The 23,084-nt window shown below is 37.3% G+C and overlaps 1 protein-coding gene across 2 annotated transcripts in view; it reads right to left on the bottom strand.

Annotated features, from left to right (window-relative positions):
* Positions 1-3,470: 3,470 nt before the first annotated feature.
* Positions 3,471-23,084, bottom strand: part of cep135 (centrosomal protein 135) — a 75,342-nt gene continuing 55,728 nt past the window's right edge. For both annotated transcript variants that reach the window (XM_039750887.1, XM_039750886.1), the window contains exons 21-26: positions 9,295-9,480; positions 6,511-6,720; positions 6,221-6,423; positions 6,014-6,118; positions 3,962-4,117; positions 3,471-3,513 (exon numbers count right to left, since the gene is read on the bottom strand). In XM_039750887.1, the coding sequence (XP_039606821.1) occupies positions 3,492-3,513; positions 3,962-4,117; positions 6,014-6,118; positions 6,221-6,423; positions 6,511-6,720; positions 9,295-9,480 (882 nt within the window). In that variant the 3' untranslated portion in view covers positions 3,471-3,491. The remainder of the gene's footprint in view (positions 3,514-3,961; positions 4,118-6,013; positions 6,119-6,220; positions 6,424-6,510; positions 6,721-9,294; positions 9,481-23,084) is intronic.

Genomic DNA, 23,084 nt, shown 5'->3' with positions numbered 1-23,084 from the left:
AATAAAAAAGGACACACAGGCAATGAAAAAAAATAGAAGGGTAGCACAGGAAGACAGGAAAGGAAAATTAGTTATTTCTGTTTCCATTTTCTGGCCTTTGCAATAGTGCTACTTCTATTGTAAGGTTTTATGGACTTTGGTTTGGTGCAGGTAATAAATAGTGAAGGCAATTAGCAGAGTAAAATCCATGCAGGAGATCGGGTTACCATTGGCACATTGGAGTGGCATGGCACTAGTGCCAAGCTGTTCCAATGAATGCCTGGAAGCAAAGTTTGAGTGTTGGCACCAGGTCGACAGCCAAGAAAATGAGATGGACAGAAACTGCTTTGTCACCTTCCATTTTGCAGACCTGCCTACATAGCAGAATGAAGAAAAGACAACACGTAAAGACTAAAGACAAAGACAAAGACATGAAGAAGAACTGAAGAGACAGCAAGGAAAAGACAGTTACTGGGGTTTAAGTGAGTAACAAGTCCACAAGTCATGCAATAATAATAGGACTAGTCACAATAGCTATAGTTTAAAAGGAAAGGTTTGTTCATTACTGCAGCAAATTTATATTCCAAGGGGTGGAAACTGAACAAACCAGTTAGGAATGCCAAAATAAGGGGATTATTTTGGCTCATAAAGTATACATTCTGGGTATTAATTAATTAAGTGGGATAATTAATAAATTAATACTATTAAGGAAAATGTATACTAAGAAAATTGGTGAACTTTTCAGGAAAGCAGGTGCAGCTGTACATTTGCAAGACATATGGGCTCCGATGTTTAGGTATAGTCTAATTGGGAAAATATGGAAGCCCTGCTGAGATTGTCGGCTGTGGTACAGGCACAGGACCAGTGGGCCAATTCTGAACCGAGGTGTTTAGCACAACAGTATGCATATGGTGAGCAAACAACTCTAGGGGTGGCCTACGGGGAATGATGAGAGTTGCATAGCTTTGATGTCTCATGGTGGTGATGCCAGCCTATACTGGTAAAGGCTGATGGCAGTCAAGAGTTGCACCATGGGTAGGAAAGCACAAGAGGCAACTAAGTCAACCCCAAATGTGTGCAGAGGGCCACAAATGTTGGTTTGTGAACAGTTTATGCAGTGGCACATGTGCTGTCACTTGGGCAGAAGTGGTTGTACTGGCACCTGTGGCATGTTACCTTTCAAATTTTGATGTTAATTGTACAGCTGCATATGCTTAAACAGATAGTTTGGGACAGGGGTCTAATTAGCAGTTAGACACAAAACAGATTAAAAATTCACACAATAGACTAAATTGTAGTGGGCTAGTTTAGTGGAAGGTGTGGACTTGTCTCATTTTGAACCACCAGATCTGATGACATATGAAGACTGCAGAAAGAGTTGACGCAAGCTGGAGCAGATACAAGTCATCAGGAGGCTTCCAAGTTCTTCAGATTGTCTTTGAAATAAAGAAGATATGTAATGGACAAATGGTCACGGACAACTTTTAACACTGGGAGAGCAAATACTGCCAATCAATGCACAAGTTATGCATCAGACTCTTTAAACAATTTAAAGACATTGTTTATAAAGACATTGTACAAAACATTCATCGGGGTGGAGTGTTGTGATGTAGATTTTGCATATAACTTGATAAATGTTTTGTATGTCTTTATTTATAATTTAGGCAAACCAATGTAATTTAGTGGTACCTTGGTGAGAGGCATTCTTGTTTATCCCCCCCATGTTTACGACTTTTCTTTGTAATTTTATGACAGGATTTGGGGATGTGTCTTAAACCAGTTTGATGAGCATTTCTTTGCTAAAGTCTTTTCCCCCATCCCCCACACAAAGCCAGGTTAGTGTAATATATGGTCTTGGGGGCAGGAGATAAGATGTTCTATTTCACCCATTGGTCTGAGGTATGGCTGTTTGGAATTGGCTTGTCTCAGAGGCCTTCAAGTACCATGATGTCCTATTGGTTCTAGGAATTGGACAGAACATCCTATAAATGTGCTTGCTCAACCACATTCTCTCTCTCTAACCAACATATGATGAAGAAGCATCTCTCTTGCTAACCTGTGATGATGAAGACAACACAATGAAGAGCACAGCTCAGCAGCCATATTGAACAGACATGTGGCTGAAAGCTGAGCACCAACGATGCCTTAACTAGAGACATTTTAAGTAACTGCAAGTCTGTGTGCCACCTGAATTACACATCACCATTTTATCAGGTTGTATGGTTGCCAATATTCAAATGTACTTTGCATTTTGTTATTATTTATGAATATTATCAGTAATACATTATTTTATGTGTAACTTAACTCCTGCTTGTCTTTTTACTACATCTAATTGCCTGAGGTTATAGATATAGAAGGGAAGGTGGGGATAAGTTATATAAAATAATATCTTATATACAGTGGTAAGTCTGTGAGATTAGGCATTCTAAGGCTGCATATTATTAATACAATAGGGGAAAGTAGAGCAATACATATATTACTCTACCAAGATAAAACATGGGGAAACAAAAGTTTACCAGTTGCAAACCTCTGTTTTAAATGAAGATTAAAACACACAGTGCATCTATATTTTCAAATTAGGTTTTTAAAGAGCACCTGCTCCGGTATACCAATAGGCCTTCTTCAGATTTTCCCATTCACTTCTTTACAGTTCAGTGCTAAACAGAGATACCAGTGAGTTAAATCATTAGGTGCAAATAGTTTTACAATTTTTGAGCCTTTCAACCTAATATTAATGATAATCTAAATTTGTAATATCCAAATACTAACATGAATAGATTATAAATGTACACCTTTAACTTATAATAGGTATTGTTGGCATACTTCATCATGAAAGGGTGTTCATAAAGCTTTAAAATGCAATTTATGTTACATCAAAAAAAAAAAAAAACTTTACAAGCAATGAAAATTGTTATAAATATATCACAAAATAATTTATTCAAATTAATTTACAGCACAGCATACATTTATACAATTTATATCTTGTTTTGAAAATCTTAGATTCATCTTAAACGATGGGTTAAGCAGTGCTTTTCCTTCTCTGACCCATTTAAAGATTATCAGGTACTAAAGGTTCAGCAGATAAACAAGACGACTGGGGTTTTAGACAATAACTTTTAAAATGTTCCGGAGTATTGGAATTCTTGGTTTAATGCAGACACAAACTTTCTTTTGTTTTGACACATGGGAACTTTGTAGCAAATGGTTTTCATTCTTTTGATAGTGTTTGTTAAAAAGTGGTCTTAACAATACACAAACAATACAAAAATGTTTCTATACAGTAATTACACGGTTAAATAAATGTTACAAATATCTTCATTAAAGACATGATAAATGACAATACTTGTTCCAGAATATTAGATACATCTCCCTGTATTAAATACAACTTTCATTAAATGTATTTTCCCTCCACAGTACAGGCAATTTTCATCTGATATGGAAGATAATACTGAGCAGGAGTGCATGATTGTTGAAAAATCCCTGGGACTTGTGTTAAAAGTCTTTAATGGCTCTTATTCCTTGAAACTCACACTTCTGAAAATATAGAGAGGAAAATATTAGCAAAATATGACACTGTCCATTTACTCTACTTTGAAAGGAGTAACACAAAAATACATTCATTCTTACAAGTATATACATTTTCATTTACAATCTGTTTGTACAGACTGGTTACTCATGAAGTTAAACACGCAGTGCCATAAAGTAATAATGCTTACACTAAAAAAAACGTGGAATTGTGAAAATATTTACTTTTTCATTGCTGCTATTTAAAAATTTTACTGAATCGTGTTTAATATAAATGACATTATAAGAAATAAATATTGTTTCCATATAAATATTAGCAAAAGAAAAAAAGTTTTACAAGGTAAGCAAAACATGCACTGCAATTTATTGTAACAGGTACAAACTTAAAATATATATAATAACTATACTGATCTGCAGATATGAACCAGTAGTGACTCAGAATTAAATAAAATCTTACTTTTCTCCAGATTTTTCAGATGAGTAATCTGGTGTTTTCAAGATGGATCGATCAGGTGAATGGATATTTGGACTAAAAGAGGAACTGAGGGGAGAAGAACTTCTAAAAGATGAAAGAGAAAGTCCTTGCCTCTTCATTTCCTGTATGGCACGCTCACTATCAAAAATAAAAAGAAATAATGGGTTTATGCAGAAGCTACAATAACAAATATTGTAACAAATACATGTCCAACTACTTATTTAAATATGAATCTTTTAATAGGTATAAATAAGATGTTTTTCTTGTACCTATTAATACCCATGCCTATCAGAATAGTAAAAGTCGTTATTCTAGTTATATAACATGCATGAAAATTGCCATGGTAACTGCAAGATTAGTTTAATTTGCAATAGTATTGCTGTTATAGACTCAGAGTAAAATTCTTACATTATATCATTTAACGATAATACTGCAATTTATAAAATATTTTACAATATATTGAACTTTATAATTTAATTCTATATTGCATTTTACTTGCCTACAATTATAATACCAGAAGGAATAAATTTTTACTGTGAAAATAAATTTCAGGTATGTTAGTCTTCATAGTAAGAGCAAAAATATATAGATATGGTACTTAAGCAACTAACATGGGTATCAACCCATTATAAGCATACATGTAATAATAATAATGCTGATGATGATGATAGCTGGTGTAGTATATGAGCTGCAGATGCTGGAAAAGTAAAATAAACCATCAACATGGCAGCAGGAATGGAGCTGCTGGCTTTGAATGCAATGCTAAAGGTGGATTTAGTTCAAACTATAACCATTTCTCAAATAAGCTTACACTAAAACTTGCATTACAACTATATAAATTTCATCCTGTTATTCACCATCCACAACTTGCCATTCACTTCTAGCATTCCTAAAAAGTTATCCACAGTCAGTCTTTCAAAGGGAAAAACTCTCCGACATAATGCATTAACACCACCGAAAAAAAACATCATTTACATGCATAAGCACGAATAGGGTAAATAGGAATTAAGGGTAAATATTTAAAGATAATCAAAATTCTTTGATTTCATCTAATGCTGTGATTAGAGTAGGCTAGTTAGTTTATTTTAAGGACCTACAGTAAATTAAATTTATATGTTAATGGAACTTTATGTTAAAAGTTTAAGCAGTCTTCATCGCCATACAATAAGTTACCCATTAGGCTGGCGGATTAAAAACAAAACTACAAGAACTACTGTAGTTCTACAATGGGTTTTCAGAAATGTCACACTTCAAGCACATTGCAAAAAAAAAACCCAAAAAAAACATTGCCATAAGTAATCATATTCTGGATTTATCAAAACCGCTATTGTGCATCAAACATCCGTTTCCCCTACCAGTACTGGAATTTTTTGTGTCCATAGGCATTTACATATATAATCTAGAAATGATGATTTCACTGAAAGCATATTTGAGTGGTTGCCAAAGTAAGCTGACAAATTCAAAGACATCCTGCACTGTACATTTAAAGTCTGCATGCAAATAATCAAAACATAGCTGGTATTTATGGATGCTTATTATGTCCTTCATGTTTCTACTCTTAGCAGCCCACAGCAACATTCAGACTTCAGTCTTTATTTAGCAACAATTTATGTATGTTAAATGGGTAACTCTTAATTTTTTCTTTTTTAACAGGGATTTTCATTCTGCGTTTTCATGTGGTCTGGTAATATAGCCATTACTTACACACTGCTTATTTAGTATGAAATTGAGTGTAATTTGCTCTGGAGCCTGTTCCGCTGATCATTAACTGTCTTTATTAGGATACAACAAAGTTAGTGAAATCTGCAGAAACACTAGGTGAATTAATATGAAAATGAAGAAAAAATTTCTGGTGTTCCTCCGAATTAAAATGTAATTAAAAAGGAAAACTAAACCAGATACTATGTTCAAAATGACTAGAAAAAACATGAAATTAAATAAAATATTCGAATACATCTTTTATAAAAAAAATGAATATTCAATTAAATCAACTATGTTTCTTAAGTATATCTAATAAAATCAAATGCGTTTTACCGCTCAAACTTCTCTGTAGTAAGTTGTCTTTTGAGAACATCCACTTCTGTCTGAAGTTGAGTAACCTTACTTCTAAGCTGCCCGGTTTCTCTTGTTTGGCTTACACTGTGAAAGGGTGGCAGAACACAGTAAATTTTATTGTGCTGTAGATACATGGAAACTTTGTAAATCCTACATTGAAGGCAAAACACTGGAAAGTAAACTCACGTTTTACTGTCTGCTAAAGTAAGTCTATTCCTGAGAAGAGTAATTTCAGACTCCTTCTCGTGTGTGCTGAGATGACTTTGAAATTCTTTCTCACGATTTCTCAACAGAAGTGTCTCAAGATTTTTCACGGTTAACTCCTCACTGAATAGTTTATTCTTTAAATGTTCAGCCTCTGATTTGACACCTTCCAGTTCTTCAAGCAGCTAGATTAATAAACAAAAATAAACAAATGACTTAAATTTGCATTTTAAGTAAAACACGTTTAGAGACAATATAACATTAACCCTTACCCTTTCCAGTTCCATATTCTTTGAATTTAGCTGCCGAGACAACATGTCCTTGTTGGAATCAAGCTTAACACAAAGCTCCCTGACAGAAGCTAGGTCTAATATGATAGATGATTTGTCAGCATCTGCCTTTTTTAGTTCTTCCTCCAACTTGGCCATGTTTCTAGTGAGTAATGAGATTTGTGTCTCATATGCTTGTTGTGCATTCATGTGCTAGAAAACAAGTAACAAAACCTTTTTTTAAATTAACTTGAATAATACAAATAGACATTTTTAAGAGAATAATAATAATAATGAGGATAAGACTAACACATTAGAAAATTTACTTTCTCTTCTAAAAGGAGGTGATATAAAGACAGGTCACCTTAATACTGATTTGCATTTACAAGTAATTACAAAACTTAACTATGCAGAAAATTGTCAGTAGTCAAGAGTTTTTTTTACATTACGTCAGATGATAAAGGACATCTACGGACAAAAAATGTTTTCAAAGATCAAGTATAGTTTGTTACCACCAAAGCAGTAAACATGGAAACCAAGTTCCTCATCACATACTACATCCCAGCTGTCAGCCACCAAGAGACAATAATCCTCACATGTATATTATGCTTGGGTACACTTAACACTTCAAGATTTGAAGCAGAAGGGCAGCTGTAATGGTTAGATTTGGGATTAAGTCTTAATGGAATATGAGCAGGCAGGCTGAATAGTTTGTTCTACTATATATAGATGTGTATAGTTTTGAAAAGTTATCTATGTGAAAGTAATGAAGGCATTTTAATTGAAAACATTGAAAATATTGTTGGCATTTGGACTAAACTCTCAATATCCCAGAGGATATTTCATTTGATCTAGTACCTGGCTGTAACTGTGGGGCAGTATAATAGCAAGTAAAACAGGAAACCAGTCCAACTCCACAATATCCCTTCCAAGTAAATCTAAAGAAAGAGAAATATTACCCAGGTGGGCTACTGGCTTGGTAAGAGTCCTGACAAATTCAGGGCAATAGGCATTAACCGGCAAACCACTTCCCATCCCCATTCAACCTTGAGACAACATAGTGTATGCAATATTTATCTGAAATCAAGAATTTCTAAAATTCCTGTGTTGCACCAAATGCCTTAAAAATCAATACTATCCTGATAAAGGATACTAATGGAGAATTTGTTTACATGGTTTGCACATGAATTTATGAATATCACACACAATAAAAACCTGGCGTTAATTTTTTTTTATGTTAAATAAAGTTGAATAAATTAACTTATTAGCAACACTACATAATCTGGATGACAAACTAGTGTATATGTAAGAAAAAGGGTTAATTCATACACAAATAATCTACCAGGATGAATTATACAAGTGAGTAAATATCCTATTTTACAATTGCTTCATGTAATCCTCAGCAGCAGGACACAAGATGCATCACACAGATATGCTGATAATTAAAACTGATTACATAAATTTAATGTCGCACTGAACGTCATACCATGTCTTCATCCCACGAAGCTGTTTACTGTCTGCTGTTTGCAATTAACAAAGAGCCACTCTCTTTGTCTTTAAAGAAAACATTAACCAGTCTCTTTCATAAAAATGTGTGATATTTACTTGCTTAATATGCATTCCACAGGGAAAGGAACAGAGGCATTGCTTAAATTTACTTAAATTAATTAAAATTACATTTTGAAGCTGTGGCTGTGAAGCAAATCTTACAGACAGACCTCAATATGTGCATCTTGGGAACTGCAGGTCTGACATTGTGGTCAGCAACAGAGGGGTGCTGTACTTTCTCCGGTCCTGTTCAATCTATATACAGACTTCCAATATGACTCAGAGTCCTGCCATGTGCAAAAGTTCGCTGATGACACTGCTATTGTGGGCTGCATCAGGAGTGGGCAGGAGGAGTAGTACAGGAAGCTAATCAAAGACTTTGTTAAATGGTGCGACTCAAACCACTAACACCTTAACACCAGCAAGACCAAGGAGCTGGTGGTGGATTTTAGGAGGCCCAGGCCCCCCATGGACCCTGTGATCATCAGAGGTGACTGTGTGCAGAGGGTGCAGACCTATAAATTTCTGGGAGTGCAGCTAGACGACAAATTGGACTGGACTGCCAACACTGATGCTCTATGTAAGAAGGGTCAGAGCTGACTATACTTTCTTAGAAGGTTGGCGTCCTTCAACATATGCAATAAGATGCTGCAGATGTTCTACCAGACGGTTGTTGCAAGTGCCCTCTTCTACGCGGTAGTGTGCTGGGGATGCAGCATAAAGATGAAAGTCGCCTCACGTCTGGACAAACTTGTTAAGAAGGCAGGCTCTATAGTAGGAGTAAAGTTGGACAGTTTAACATCTGTGGCAGAGAGATGGGCATTTAGCAAACTCCTGTCAATCATGAAGAATCCACTGCATCCACTGAACAGTGTCATTTCCAAGCAGAGGAGTAGCTTCAGTGACAGACTTTTGTCACTGTCTTGCTCCACTGACAGACTGAGGAGATTGTTCCTCCACCACACTATGCGACTCTTCAATTCCATCCGGGGGAGTAAATGCTAACATTACTCAAAGTTATTGTCTGCTTTTACATGCATTTTTATTACTATTTAATTTAATATTGTTTTTTGTATCAGTATACTGCTGCTGGATTATGTGAATTTCCCCTTGGGATTAATAAAGTATCTATCTATCTATCTAAATGTACAAAAAAGAGGTGCGTTATTGGCTTAAAAAGAATCACTGTGCTTAACATATATTTGCAGATTTAACATACAACTAGCATGTTACTTTTACCTCATTGATTTCCTTTTCGAGGTTGTTGACTCTTTCTCTTAAATGTCTTCTTTCTGTATCTGTAGAAAGTAATTCCAGTTTAATGGAGCTATTTTGCCCTTCTATCTGCTGAAGCTTAACCTCCCAGTCTTCAACTTGACTATGTGCCATTCTGAATTGCTCCAAAAGGTCAAGATTTTCTTTCTCCTAAAAGAAATTAAGCATTTAAAAAAAAACATGAAATAAAGTAATATCATAAAAGAGAAACATATAGTGCCTCCCATGATGTTTGAGATAGACACATTTTTCCTTTAAAAACCAAACCCCTTTGCTCCACAGTTTAAAACTTCAAGTCAAACAATTCAGACAGAATTAAAGTGAACGTTACAGATTTTGATTTAAGTGTACTATATTTAGATCACACCGTGTAGAAATTAAACTTTTTCTATATGGTCCTGCTGTAAGAGAACAATTTTAGGGTAACACAGCATTCATCAAAGAAATAGCTTAAATGTTTAATAAATGTCGGAAACCTGTACAGGAAAATCAGGAAACCAGATAAATGTCAAGTGAAGATTAAATAAACAATGATATAATACACAAAATGTGCTAAAGGATGACCAAGATCAGCAGATGTCCTACAGCAATAAGACAGTTGTCACATAACTAGAAATTGCATGGATAATAGCTAAACCTAAAGGAAGAACAGAAGTATAATAAAATAGGCTTTTATTTATATGTCATTTCTGTGTAAACCAAAAAACCAACCAGAATAAATGCTTGCATTAATTAACCCTATATATAAATTCAATAGTTTATAAAAATGACCCTCCATCCTCTGTTTCTTTGACCATTCTAACCATGCTGTAACACAAGCTGTGATGAATACTTCCTCTTCAGCACGTTGCTGAAAGAGTAATAAAGGACACAGATGGACAAGGTTTTCTGCTGCATGATTACGGACTCAAAAAAGGTTTTATCAGACTTGTACTGGTAGAGGATACGTTTCTTTATTTAATATGTTTAATTTCTGCCACACCCCAATTTCAAGCACCCATTTAGGGACATAGCAATAGCAGGTTGCATATCCCTTGCATGCAATGACTACTAGAGGTCTGCGATTCAGAGACATCATGTGCTCTGCCATGTCTCTGATGCAGCTATCTTCAAATCCTGCTTCTTTCAGGGGGCTTGCCCCCTTAGGTTTTATCTTAAATCATATAGAGGGCATGCCCAATTGGATTTAAATCAGGTGATTGGCTTGGCCATTCAATAATTTTTAGCTCTGAAAAGCTCATGCGTTTCCTTAGCAGTATGTTTAGGTTCCTTATCTTGTTGCAGAATAAAGCACAATCCAATGAGATTGGAGGCATTTAGTGAAACTTGAGCAGAAATGTTTCTATACACCTCAGAATTCAATGTGCAACTGCCATTAGCCGTTACATCATCAGTTAAGATAAGTGTGCCAGTACCTGTGGCAGCCATACATGCCCAAGCCATAACAACCACACCATTAAGCTTAACAGATGAGGCAGCATGCTTTGGATCTTGGGCAGTTCCTTTTCATTTCCACACTTTGCTCTTGCCATCACTCTGATATAGGTTCATCTTTGTCTCGTCTGTCCACAAGACCTTTTTCCAAAATTCTGCAGGCTTCTTTAAGTATTTTTTCACAAATTGTAAATTGGCCATCCTGTCTTTGTGACTAACTAGTGGTTTGCATCTTGCAGTATGGTCTCTGTATGTCTGTTCATAAAGTCTTCTGCAGATAGTAGTCTCTGACACATGCACATCTGCCTCCTGAGGACTATTTCTAATCTGTTGGACAGGGCCTTAGGACTTTCTTTACCATCTTGTGGATTCTTCTGACATCAGCAGGGGGTGGTCTTCTTGGGCCTAACAGTTGCTTTGTGATTACTGAGCTCAACAATGCATTTTTTCTTCTTAAAGTTATTCCAGTCACTTGATTTGGGTATTTCTAAGGTTTTATCAATGTCTCTGGTGGTTTTATAATTGTTTTTCAGCCTCATAATGTCTTGAATTGCATTGGCACATCGTTGTTCTCATGTTAAACAATGGCAACTAAAGACTCCAACGGTAGTCTATAGGTAGACTATCAGTAAACTGAATATATGGAGAATTGTGAAAGTCAATCTCCTGTTGTAATTTCAATATATGTATTAGATTTTTATGTTAAATCACCTACTACGGTAGGTCATGTTTAATACTGAGCTTTACTCCAGACACAATCATGGCTTCGTTTTAAAGTATTTGATTCATCAGTATCAGTAGTTATATGCATGCGGCTTCTGTCACAATGATTTATGACCCTTAAGCCCCGACTCTATGACGTCATACCAGAAGTCCCGCCCTATGATTTATGACCCTTAAGCCCCGCCTCTATAACGCAAGACCGGAAGTCCCGCCCTGCTGATGCAACACTGGAAAGTCCCGCGCCTGCTGACGTCACGTGACCTAGCCCCCGCCCTCTGGCACCTGATTGGTTCAGGAAACTGTCAAGGGCCTTTTGATGGATGTCTGACCCCTGTTTGAACTCATCCCACAGCCACCCGCTTAACTGTCAAGAGCAGCCCCCCTCCATGAATGGGCATGCCCTGGGCATGTCCTGACAAATCCAGGCCATTTACAGACCTGTTGGTGCCCCACTTCTCTCAGAGACACACAAGCGTTTCAAGGGGCAGAGCTGCCTGCCTCTACGGTTTGGGTAAGAACTCCTGTATCTATCTATTATTTAAAAAAAATCTACGACTTTAAAGATCTAAACCTTAGTTCAGAACTTGTAAACCGTTTTTTTTTTTATTTATTTTATCTAAGTCAAGCCCCCAGACATTCTCTGCACTGACAAGCTGTCCCTTCACTCACTCTACACAGTTGACGCGTGAGAGCTGAGACAGCCTCTGCTGTGTCGAAGCTCCAAGCGCACATGCAGTCAAGGTCGAAAGACACTTCCCAGTCCCCCACAAGTCCGTGCCAGTTCTGAAAGGCCGGCAAACAAAGCGAAGCATTTTGTTCTATCTACGTTTTTAAGATGAACACGCAATTAAAACATCTCATCTTTGCTTCAAACTAAGTCAAGCTGCTTTTTTCCATCTCACAGACAGATTCTGCAGTAAAAAAACAGCCTTAGCGGTAATTCGAGCATCCCACCTCACAGAAACCCACACCGACTTTTTAGCAGCCCCTGCTCTCTCTCAAAACTGACAGGCTCTGTGTAGACAGAGAGAGCCGGACAACCCCCCCTGCACGGCCCTGCGAGGTCTATAGCGGCAAACTGTATGAGGCCAGAGCTCTGCTGAGAGAAACACCCCCCACCCCTTGCTGTGTTCTGCGAGCGCATGCTTGTCAACGTCCCACCCTAACCCGGAACGGGAGCGCGCATCAACCTCGCACGTTTGCGCAGCTATTCAGTCCGGGAGAACAAGTTACGTGTGTAACTTTTAAAGTTAAAGGATTTAAAAATCACCCGCACAGTTAAATAATAGGCAACAGAGACCTTTTAAAGAACGTTTGAAACGCTAGCCTCGGATGTATATTTTGTATATCTTTAAAAAAAAGCCCTGTTCCATCCATTACCTCGCATTTTAAATAATCAGCTGCCCCTAAGGAAACAGATCGCGAAAGCACGGCGAATAGTTTTCTAAAAGTTAGAATTGTATTCAGATAATCCCAGAGTGAACGGAGCACAAATATTTACCAGAAGCGGGAATCGAAACCACGCTGGCATTTGTCCCTTGAGTCTTAAGGCCATACCCTTAAACAGATCAGACCTCCGGGAATATAGAAATACGCTTCACAGGCCAGAGATGGCAGGTGTTTGTGTGACCGGTTAGGGGGGAAAGGAGGGGAGCGATTCACAGCACCTAGGCAACAGTCTGCGTCCGATGTGAAAAATTGCCTTACCTTGTGGAATGCAGCTTGTAAAACAACGGATGTTTTTAGGAGACATTCCAAAGACGCGGTGCAACAAGCGTGGCTTGTGTCCGGTTCAAATGACTGGCAAACATAAAGCACTTCCAAAATACCGCTTTATAAAGAGAGATGCTTTAAAATTGTTCTAAAACCTTATAGTGTAAGTATAATATAATGAAGTTATTTTTAAAAGTAACACCACACCGCTCAAGAGAGACTGATTCCACATGTGTTTTTGGATTTGCTGTGGTCAGTGATTTTTTAATTTTTTGCTTAGCTCATTTCTATCACCTAGGAGCCTTTTGACAAAGGAAAACTCTGAAAATGCACTTGTGCATTTAAACGGAGCTTTATAAGGAAGCACACGAGGCTCTACTGGAGTGTGCTGGTGTAACTAGAGGCCTTTAAAACACCCTTTGGCAAGCCACGAATACGTCAGTCATTTTTTCAACTGTTTCCAAAGCACATAGCCCCCAGCATCTATATGAACTTCTTAGAAAAATTATTTCTTTTATCTTTGTATAGGATGAAATGAAATATAACTATTCTTCATGCAGACTATTCATAATTATTATAGGCGCCAATCGAGTATGTTTTAAAAAAACGGATGGCTGAATCCTTAATATTTCCAAGTTGATTCTCAAGTGTGTGCGTGAGCGTGCTCATGCGTGCATATAATATAAGATGCAGCATTTTTTTCTCTCTACGTGTACAACGATTAATGTACAAATTCATAGGACTGAAGCAAACCATAGTAGTTTTTCATACACAAACGGGTAATTCAATCAAATAGTTTTTGTCTCGGCGTCTGAAAATTCAAACAGGGGCCTCTACTCTGAGAATATTCAGGAGTGGCTTTAAAGCGCAGGCCGATGGTGCATTAACTCTGACATAATAAAAGTATTCTGAACTACCAGCAGAAAGGACCCGCTTGTGAAATGCCTACTGTTTCGAAATGGCCTCTCTCTGTACGGAGCGCCTGTTTTTAAAGGCGGAGATAACGAAACATTTTTGCTTTATAAACTCTCATTTGAACAACCAGTTAGAGACAAACTCCAGGAGCTTACTGTAACGGTGTTTTCATTCATTTCATTAAATGTAATTATTTTTAATACAGAATAGTAGCCCAAATTCCGGGTGATTTTAGACATGTGAGTAATATAATGAAGTTATTTTTAAAAGTAACCCCATACCGCACAAGAGAGACCGATTCCACGTGTGTTTTAGGATTTGCTGCGGTCAGTAATTTTTAAAAATTTTTTGCTTTGCTCGTTTCTATCACCTAGGTGCCTTTTGACAAAGGAAAACTCTAAGTACACTTGTGCATTTAAACGGAGATTTATAAGAAAGCAGGTTGCACACCTTATCCCAGTTACACTAGCACAAAATGTTGATATTTTCTGTCTACTCAAAACTAAAATTATTTCTATTAACACAGGGGATAATTAGAAATCATTTTACTATTTTTAATTAAACAGTTAAAAACAGAAAAGCCCAATTATGATTTTGTATGCTCTGTTGCACATCCGAAGTTTATTGTACTAAAATAGCAGAGCTAATTACTCTTTCTGCTTAAACTAATGATCAAATATTTAGGTAACTCTTAATTAAACACTAAAGCATTAGTGAACAAAATACATTTTCAGTAGCCAAGTAAAACGAACAGTTGCTTTAACATGAAAATAAAGCATTATAAGAAAAATCCCTTTTTCCAACAGTTTTCTTGACCGGTCTTTGGAATCATCAGTGCCTTTCTCATCACATCCACCCCAAACATAGCATAGAACTTAATTTCTGCATTCATTTTAAATGATAATAGCTAGTATAAAGTCCCTAAAGGAACTGGAGACATCAAATATCTTCTATCATATATCTTTTCTTGCCAGCCCAAGTCATTCAGATTCTGCTTACAACACACATGTACGATTATTTTTTCTCAAATGGCCAAATCTTTGGCCTGCTAATCATGAAATAATCTGATTTTATTCTCATGACACTTTTATTATACCTACTTAGCTTTTATCGACATTTATCTATCTCTATATCTCTGTATCAGAATGTAGTTTAAGTTCATTTGTTTTGGGTTCAATAGATGTATTTTTCATATTTTCGATTCTTATTTTCTTTTTTTCACATCTTCGCGTCCCCTTTTTGTAACTTCGCGCCCCCTAGCGGGGTCCGACCCGAGTTTGAGAACCACTGTGTAGGGTTTTATGTGTAAAGCACTCTTCGGCATTTCAAGCTAAATTAGATTCCCTTGTTTATTCAGCCGTCCATCGGTGTTCCATTTTTATTATAAATTGTATTTAGTCTCTCTTTATTTACCAAGCATTTTATACGATGATTCGAAAACAGTTATCTTGTTCAGGCTTTAATTTAAAACAGCATTTTCATCAACAGGTTATAAACACTTTGGTACTCAGGGGGCTTTGTATAATACAACGTTTTAGAAATTCTGTGAACGCTTGGTAAGAGCCTTCCATTTTACGTCAGTTATGAACCCCTGAAAATAAGAACGGTTACAGGAGGTTATAGGAGCCTGTACACTAGAGGGCTGATGAGGATTAGGCTTTGGACATGTTAGGCCAATCAGCATAGAAAATGCTTTAGTGAATAGTTACATCACATCTATTATATGTGTTACCACAAGGATTAAAATTTTACTAAAACTGTGAGGTTTTATTCTTTCTTTTAGGTAGTCCAGGTAACATAGGACAGCTGTCATTGAAAACTGCTTTTCCCTCTGTTTGTGAAAAAGCACCCTTGGTTTTAGTAGCATTCAGGGTGAAGGGGATGTAAGTTTAAACTGTGATTCCAAGAGTCAACAAGTGTCTGCAAACATCTTGAATACGAGTCAAAGGACCAGGGTTTGTGCAGGGATCATAGTCAGGGGCTGAGTTAAGCTAGACATTATTATTCCAAAATAAAACATTGACTCGCCCCTATCACAAAGATAAGGCAGTAAAAACTAAAATGTACAAATACTAAGTCACAGAGGAGATTATAAAACATCTTAAGACCGGATCAACAAGGGATCACTCCAAGCTCACCGCACACTACAACGGAACCTACAGTACGTGTTCTGCGATATATTATCAGCTAAACTGTCATGTAGGCAGTTCCATGGGATTGCAAAGAGTTGGGGAAAAACATTAATTAACATCGGCTAGTATGAGGCTAATTAACATTAGCCGGTTATTGTTAGAATCTTATCTGGCAGTAAAAGTGAGGCTTGTGTTCCTCCTGATTCAGGAAGAACATTAAATATTGGAGTTTAGAATATGAACTAGACTGATAGTCATGATGGTAAGGACATTTGTGCCAAAATAAATAGTTATTTATTAAGTAAATAACCACATGAAAAAGTGGAGTGATTACAATTTGAAAAACTGCCATGATGTATAAAAACATTTGAAATAAATAAGCTTTTTTTGACATGCGCAGTCTGAATGTGTCCTAAAGAGTTCATTTTTAAATAAAGCTTAAAAAGGCAAATTAAAAATATTAAATCTGAATAAAACACAGATATATCATTTAATGATATCAATTAGGGTTAAGTATTATCAAGCACCGGGATCTATTTATAAGGTTTATTTAATTTAGTTATAAACAAAATGATTGGTGGCATTTTGATTTGAAATGAACAATAGTTTGACAGAGCTTTAAGAATCAGAATGCAAGGGCTGACAAAGAGTATCTCGGATCTCTGTTTTATTTTAACCTTTTGACAAGAAGCCCCTGTTCAGGGAAATATACCACCTATATTGAAAATGAACAGTGCCAACATGCTAACTAAATAGATATAATCTAAGATATTTTAGAATATGACCTAAATAAATACTAAAGGGTCTGCACTTTATTGTCCAACTTCCTGCGGGTGCTATGGATCTTGTAATGGACACTGAAAAAGATTCTCTATTTACTCTATAATGGTCCATATGACGGAGATGTAGCGCCTGTGTCCGCAGTGTTAACCGGTCAAAATTCACCTAGGGTTTTTCAAAAGAGATGGGACGAGTGCGGCGTGTGTTCTGTATTCTCTTTTCTGTATTCACTATTCACAGCGACCATACCCCCCCGAAACCTTCGTTTTTTTATGTCGAAGTACCTTTCACTGAACCGAATAAGTGACATCCGTCAAAAAGCCCTTGACAGTTTCCCTAACCAATCAGGGCAGGAGACTCTTTTCAAAGAGTATTAAAAACTATTTCCACAACCCACCATCCTCGACAATGAAAGAAATTAGGGTTTAAAAATCAAATGGTCCTTTATTGGTCATTTTCAAAAAACTATATTAAAATTCAGAGAGTTTTTACTAACCACTTAACATTACAACTAAACAGCGTGATTAAAAGCCGACAAAAAACATATGATCTCATCGGGACATTCAGTTCAGAAGCTTCATCTGATTTTCCAGGTCGTATACCCATAAAACCTTAAAGGTCCATCAAACCTATTAGGTCCAGAAAATGGAGTTTACAGAAAGCCTCGGCTATTTCACGTATTTTTGAGTAAGAGTCAGCGTCCGTGTGATGAAAGGCTTGGACGATCGACTCCTGAATAGAATGTTAATTTTTTCTGGTCGTCAACAGCATATTGTACAAAAGTGATGAAAAGGCAGAAAGATGTGGAAGCAGCCCAGAGTCTTGATGACCGGGTTCCTGAGCCACGGTTTGTGGAAAACAGACAGTCGCTGCTGAGCCGATCTCAACCGTCTCAAACAGACCCGTAGGCGGTGTCTGGCTGGGTCGTTCTGTTCAACATCCCTGCCGGTACTTTTTAGGTACCAATCCGTTATTCTATCCGGCAGAGCCGCCATCCAACACTTGCCCAGCTTCTGAGCCTTTCGAAATGTTTCACCCAGGGTCTGTCCGTTTGTTCAAAATAATAATAATACTGTACACAGTAAAAATAATAATAAAAGTAAGAAAATAAAAAGCAGGCAAAAGAGCAGGTAATTTACAAGATCATAAAACATAAAACAGTTCCAAGATAGGAAAATGGAGAAAGTTATGTGGGATAAGCTATTTTGAATAGGTGAGTTTTTAGTCTAGACTTAAAAAGAGAGAAAGAGGTGATGTTTCTTATTTCAGGAGGTAGGGAATTCCAAAGTCGAGGAGCAGAGCAACTGAAAGCCCTGCTCCCCATAGTGGCAAGACGGGGGACAGGGACAGAGAGAGAAAGAGAAGAAGAGGATCTGAGACACCGAGATGGGATGATGATCTGTACCAAATCAGAGATATGGAGGAGAGAGATGATGAATAGCCTTAAAAGTATACAGAAGTATTTTAAAATTAATGCGATATTTGACCGGAAGCCAATGGAGCTGCTGGAGAACAGGGGTGATGTGGTGAATAGAAGGGGTCCTGGTGATAATACGGGCAGCAGAGTTCTGAACACGTTGAAGCTTATGAATTGATTTTTGAGAAAGACCAAAAAGAAGTGAATTACAATAATCAAGCCGAGAAGTAACAAGGCTGTGAACAAGAATGGCAGTGGCCTGTGGAGTAAGAAAGGAACGGAGACGATTGATGTTACGCAACTGGAAATAAGCAGACCGAGTGACATTATTGATGTGTGAATTAAAAGACAGAGTACTGTCAAGGATGACACCCAAACTTTTCACACATGGGGAAACAGAGACCGGCAAGTTATTGAAAGCAATAGAAAAACTATTAGTTCTGGATAATGTTGATTTAGAGCCTACCAGGAGAAGCTCTGATTTATTGCTGTCGAGTTTCAGAAAGTTAAAAGAACCATGTATTTAGTTCAACTAAACAGAGAGTGAGGGAGGATGGGGGAGAGCAGAATCAGGTTTAGTGGACAGATAAAGCTGGGTGTCATCAGCATAACAGTGAAACTGAACATTATATTTACGAAAAATATATCCAAGCGGGAGAAGGTAGATAATGAAAAGAAGAGGCCCCAGGACAGATCCCTGGGGGACGCCAGTGACCAGAGGAAAGGACTGAGAAGTGAATGATTTCAATCGAATAAACTGAGTACGATCAGACAAGTATGATTTGAACCAGGCTAGAGGAGTATGAGAGAGACCGATTGAGACTAACCTACTAAGTAGAATGGGGTGAGAAATAGTGTCAAAAGCTGCACTCAGATCCAAAAGAATAAGAATGGAAAGTAATCCGGAGTCAGCTTGTTCAAGGGCCATCCCCCAAATAATCCATCTTTGGGTGATATGTTCCAAACGGCCAGAGCCTCTACCGGGTCGTCCGCCTCTTCTTGTTGCACGGCCTGAATGGCTCTCTCCTCAGACCCTGCTAGGAATCCCGGAACATCATGAGCAGGTACAAAAATGTCAGGTACTGTGCGGTTCTCCAGGAAACTATCCGACCAATATAGTAGATCACCCGGGGCAGATACCCAAGGCTCAGGCCCCTAGATCTGGGCAGTTGAAGGCATAAGAAGGTCCGGCCGAGAAGGCCGGTCTGCAGGCTAGCTGTTAGGCGCAGAGTACTCCGAGTCGGGCACGATAGCCTCAGGTCAAAACAGGCCAACGTAGGGGACCGTCTGGCCCGTAGACCATCGTGGCTGATCAGGAACATAGCCGGAGAGCTGCAGATTATTAACCGTTCAAAACGCGTTGTTGAAAAAGTTTTTAACGCTCTTTGAAAACAGACTCCCGCCCCACCGGCCTGATTGGTTAGGGAAACTGTCAAGGGCCTTTTGACGGATGTCACTTATTCGGGTCTGTGAAAGGTACTTCGGCATAAAAAACCTAAGGTCTCGGGGGGGTATGGTCGCTGTGAATAGTGAATACAGAAAAGAGAATACAGAACACACGCCACACTCGTCCCATCTCTTTTGAAAAACCCTAGGTGAATTTTGAACATCATGTCCTATGACCGGTTAACACTGCGGACACAGGCGCTAGATCTCCGTCATATGGACCATTACAGAGTAAAGATTAGAGAATCTTTTTCAGTGTCCATTACAAGATCCATAGCACCCGCAGGAAGTTGGACAATAAAGTGCAGACCCTTTAGTATTTATTTAGGTCATATTCTAAAATATCTTAGATTATATCTATTTAGTTAGCATGTCGGCACTGTTCATTTTCAATATAGGTGGTATATTTCCCTGAACAGGGGCTTCTTGTCAAAAGGTTAAAATAAAACAGAGATCCGAGATACTCTTTGTCAGCCCTTGCATTCTGATTCTTAAAGCTCTGTCAAACTATTGTTCATTTCAAATCAAAATGCCACCAATCATTTTGTTTATAACTAAATTAAATAAACCTTATAAATAGATCCCGGTGCTTGATAATACTTAACCCTAATTGATATCATTAAATGATATATCTGTGTTTTATTCAGATTTAATATTTCTAATTTGCCTTTTTAAGCTTTATTTAAAAATGAACTCTTTAGGACACATTCAGACTAATCCAGACTGTGCATGTCAAAAAAAGCTTCTTATTTATTTCAAATGTTTTTATACATCATGGCAGTTTTTCAAATTGTAATCACTCCACTTTTTCATGTGGTTATTTACTTCATAAATAACTATTTATTTTGGCACAAATGTCCTTACCATCATGACTATCAGTCTAGTTCATATTCTAAACTCCAATATTTAATGTTCTTCCTGAATAAGGAGAAACACAAGCCTCACTTTTACTGCCAGATAAGATTCTAACAATAACCGGCTAATGTTAATTAGCCTCATACTAGCCGATGTTAATTAATGTTTTTCCCCAACTCTTTGCAATCCCATGGAACTGCCTACATGACAGTTTAGCTGATAATATATCGCAGAACACGTAGGTTCCGTTGTAGTGTGCGGTGAGCTTGGAGTGATCCCTTGTTGATCCGGTCTTAAGATGTTTTATAATCTCCCCTGTGACTTAGTATTTGTACATTTTAGTTTTTACTGCCTTATCTTTGTGATAGGGGCGAGTCAATGTTTTATTTTGGAATAATAATGTCTAGCTTAACTCTGCCCCTGACTATGATCCCTGCACAAACCCTGGTCCTTTGACTCGTATTCAAGATGTTTGCAGACACTTGTTGACTCTTGGAATCACAGTTTAAACTTACATCCCCTTCACCCTGAATGCTACTAAAACCAAGGGTGCTTTTTCACAAACAGAGGGAAAAGCAGTTTTCAATGACAGCTGTCCTATGTTACCTGGACTACCTAAAAGAAAGAATAAAACCTCACAGTTTTAGTAAAATTTTAATCCTTGTGGTAACACATAATAGATATGATGTAACTATTCACTAAAACATTTTCCATCCTGATTGACCTAACATGTCCAAAGCCTAATCCTCATCAGCCCTGTAGTGTACAGGCTCCTATAACCTCCTATAACCTTTCTTATTTTCAGGGGTTCATAACTGATGTAAAATGGAAGGCTCTTATCAAGCGTTCACAGAATTTCTGAAACATTGTATTATACAAAGCCCCCTGAGTACCAAAGTGTTTATAACCTGTTGATGAAAATGCTGTTGTAAATTAAAGCCTGAACAAGATAACTGTTTTCGAAACATCGTATAAAATGCTTAGTAAATAGAGAGACTAAATACAATTTATAATAAAAATGGAACACCGATGGATGGCTGAATAAACAAGGGAATCTAATTTAGCTTGAAATGCCGAAGAGTGCTTTACACATAAAACCCTACACAGTGGTTCTCAAACTCGGGGCAGACCCCACTAGGGGGCGTGAAGTTACAAAAAGGGGACACGAAGATGTGAAAAAAAGAAAACAAGAATCGAAAATATGAAAAATACATCTATTGAACCCAAAACAAATTAACTTAAACTACATTCTGATACAGAAAAATAAATATAGAGATAGATAAATGTCGATAAAAGTTAAGTAGGTATAATAAAAGTGTCATGAGAATAAAATCTGATATTTCATGATTAGCAGGCCAAAGATTTGGCCGTTTGAGAAAAAATAATCGTACATGTGTGTTGTAAGCAGAATCTGAATGACTTAGGCTGGCAAGAAAAGATATATGATAGAAGATATTTGATGTCTCCAGTTCCTTTAGGGACTTTATACTAGCTATTATCATTTAAAATGAGTGCAGAAATTAAGTTCTATGCTATGTTTGGGGTGGATGTGATGAGAAAGGCACTGATGATTCCAAAGACCGGTCAAGAAAACTGTTGGAAAAAGGGATTTTTCTTATAATGCTTTATTTTCATGTTAAAGCAACTGTTCGTTTAACTTGGCTACTGAAAATGTATTTTGTTCACTAATGCTTTAGTGTTTAATTAAGAATTACCTAAATATTTGATCATTAGTTTAAGCAGAAAGAGTAATTAGCTCTGATATTTTAGTACAATGAACTTCGGATGTGCAACAGAGCGCCCCGCTGAATCCGAACACGGGGTCGCGGGTGTCTGCTGGAGCCGAACCCTGCCAACACAGGGCGCAAGGCAGGGAACCAGTCCCAGGCAGGGCGCCAACCCACCGCAGAAACAAAAATCATAATTGGGCTTTTCTGTTTTTAACTGTTTAATTAAAAATAGTAAAATGATTTCTAATTATCCCCTGTGTTAATAGAAATAATTTTAGTTTTGAGTAGACAGAAAATATCAACATTTTGTGCTAGTGTAACAGTGAGTGCTTTTAAATGCACATACAAAACTGGGATAAGGTGTGCAACCTGCTTTCTTATAAATCTCCGTTTAAATGCACAAGTGTACTTAGAGTTTTCCTTTGTCAAAAGGCTCCTAGTTGATAGAAATGAGCTAAGCAAAAAATTAAAAATCTCTGACCGCAGCAAATCCTAAAACACACGTGAAATCAGTCTCTCTTGTGCGGTATGGGGTTACTTTTAAAAATAACTTCATTATATTACTCACATGTCTAAAATCACCCGGAATTTGGGCTACTATTCTGTATT

The sequence above is a fragment of the Polypterus senegalus genome, chromosome 4, assembly GCF_016835505.1.
Source record: "Polypterus senegalus isolate Bchr_013 chromosome 4, ASM1683550v1, whole genome shotgun sequence".
Classification (NCBI taxonomy): Eukaryota; Metazoa; Chordata; class Cladistia; order Polypteriformes; family Polypteridae; genus Polypterus; species Polypterus senegalus.
This window is presented reverse-complemented; position numbering and strand designations above follow the sequence as displayed.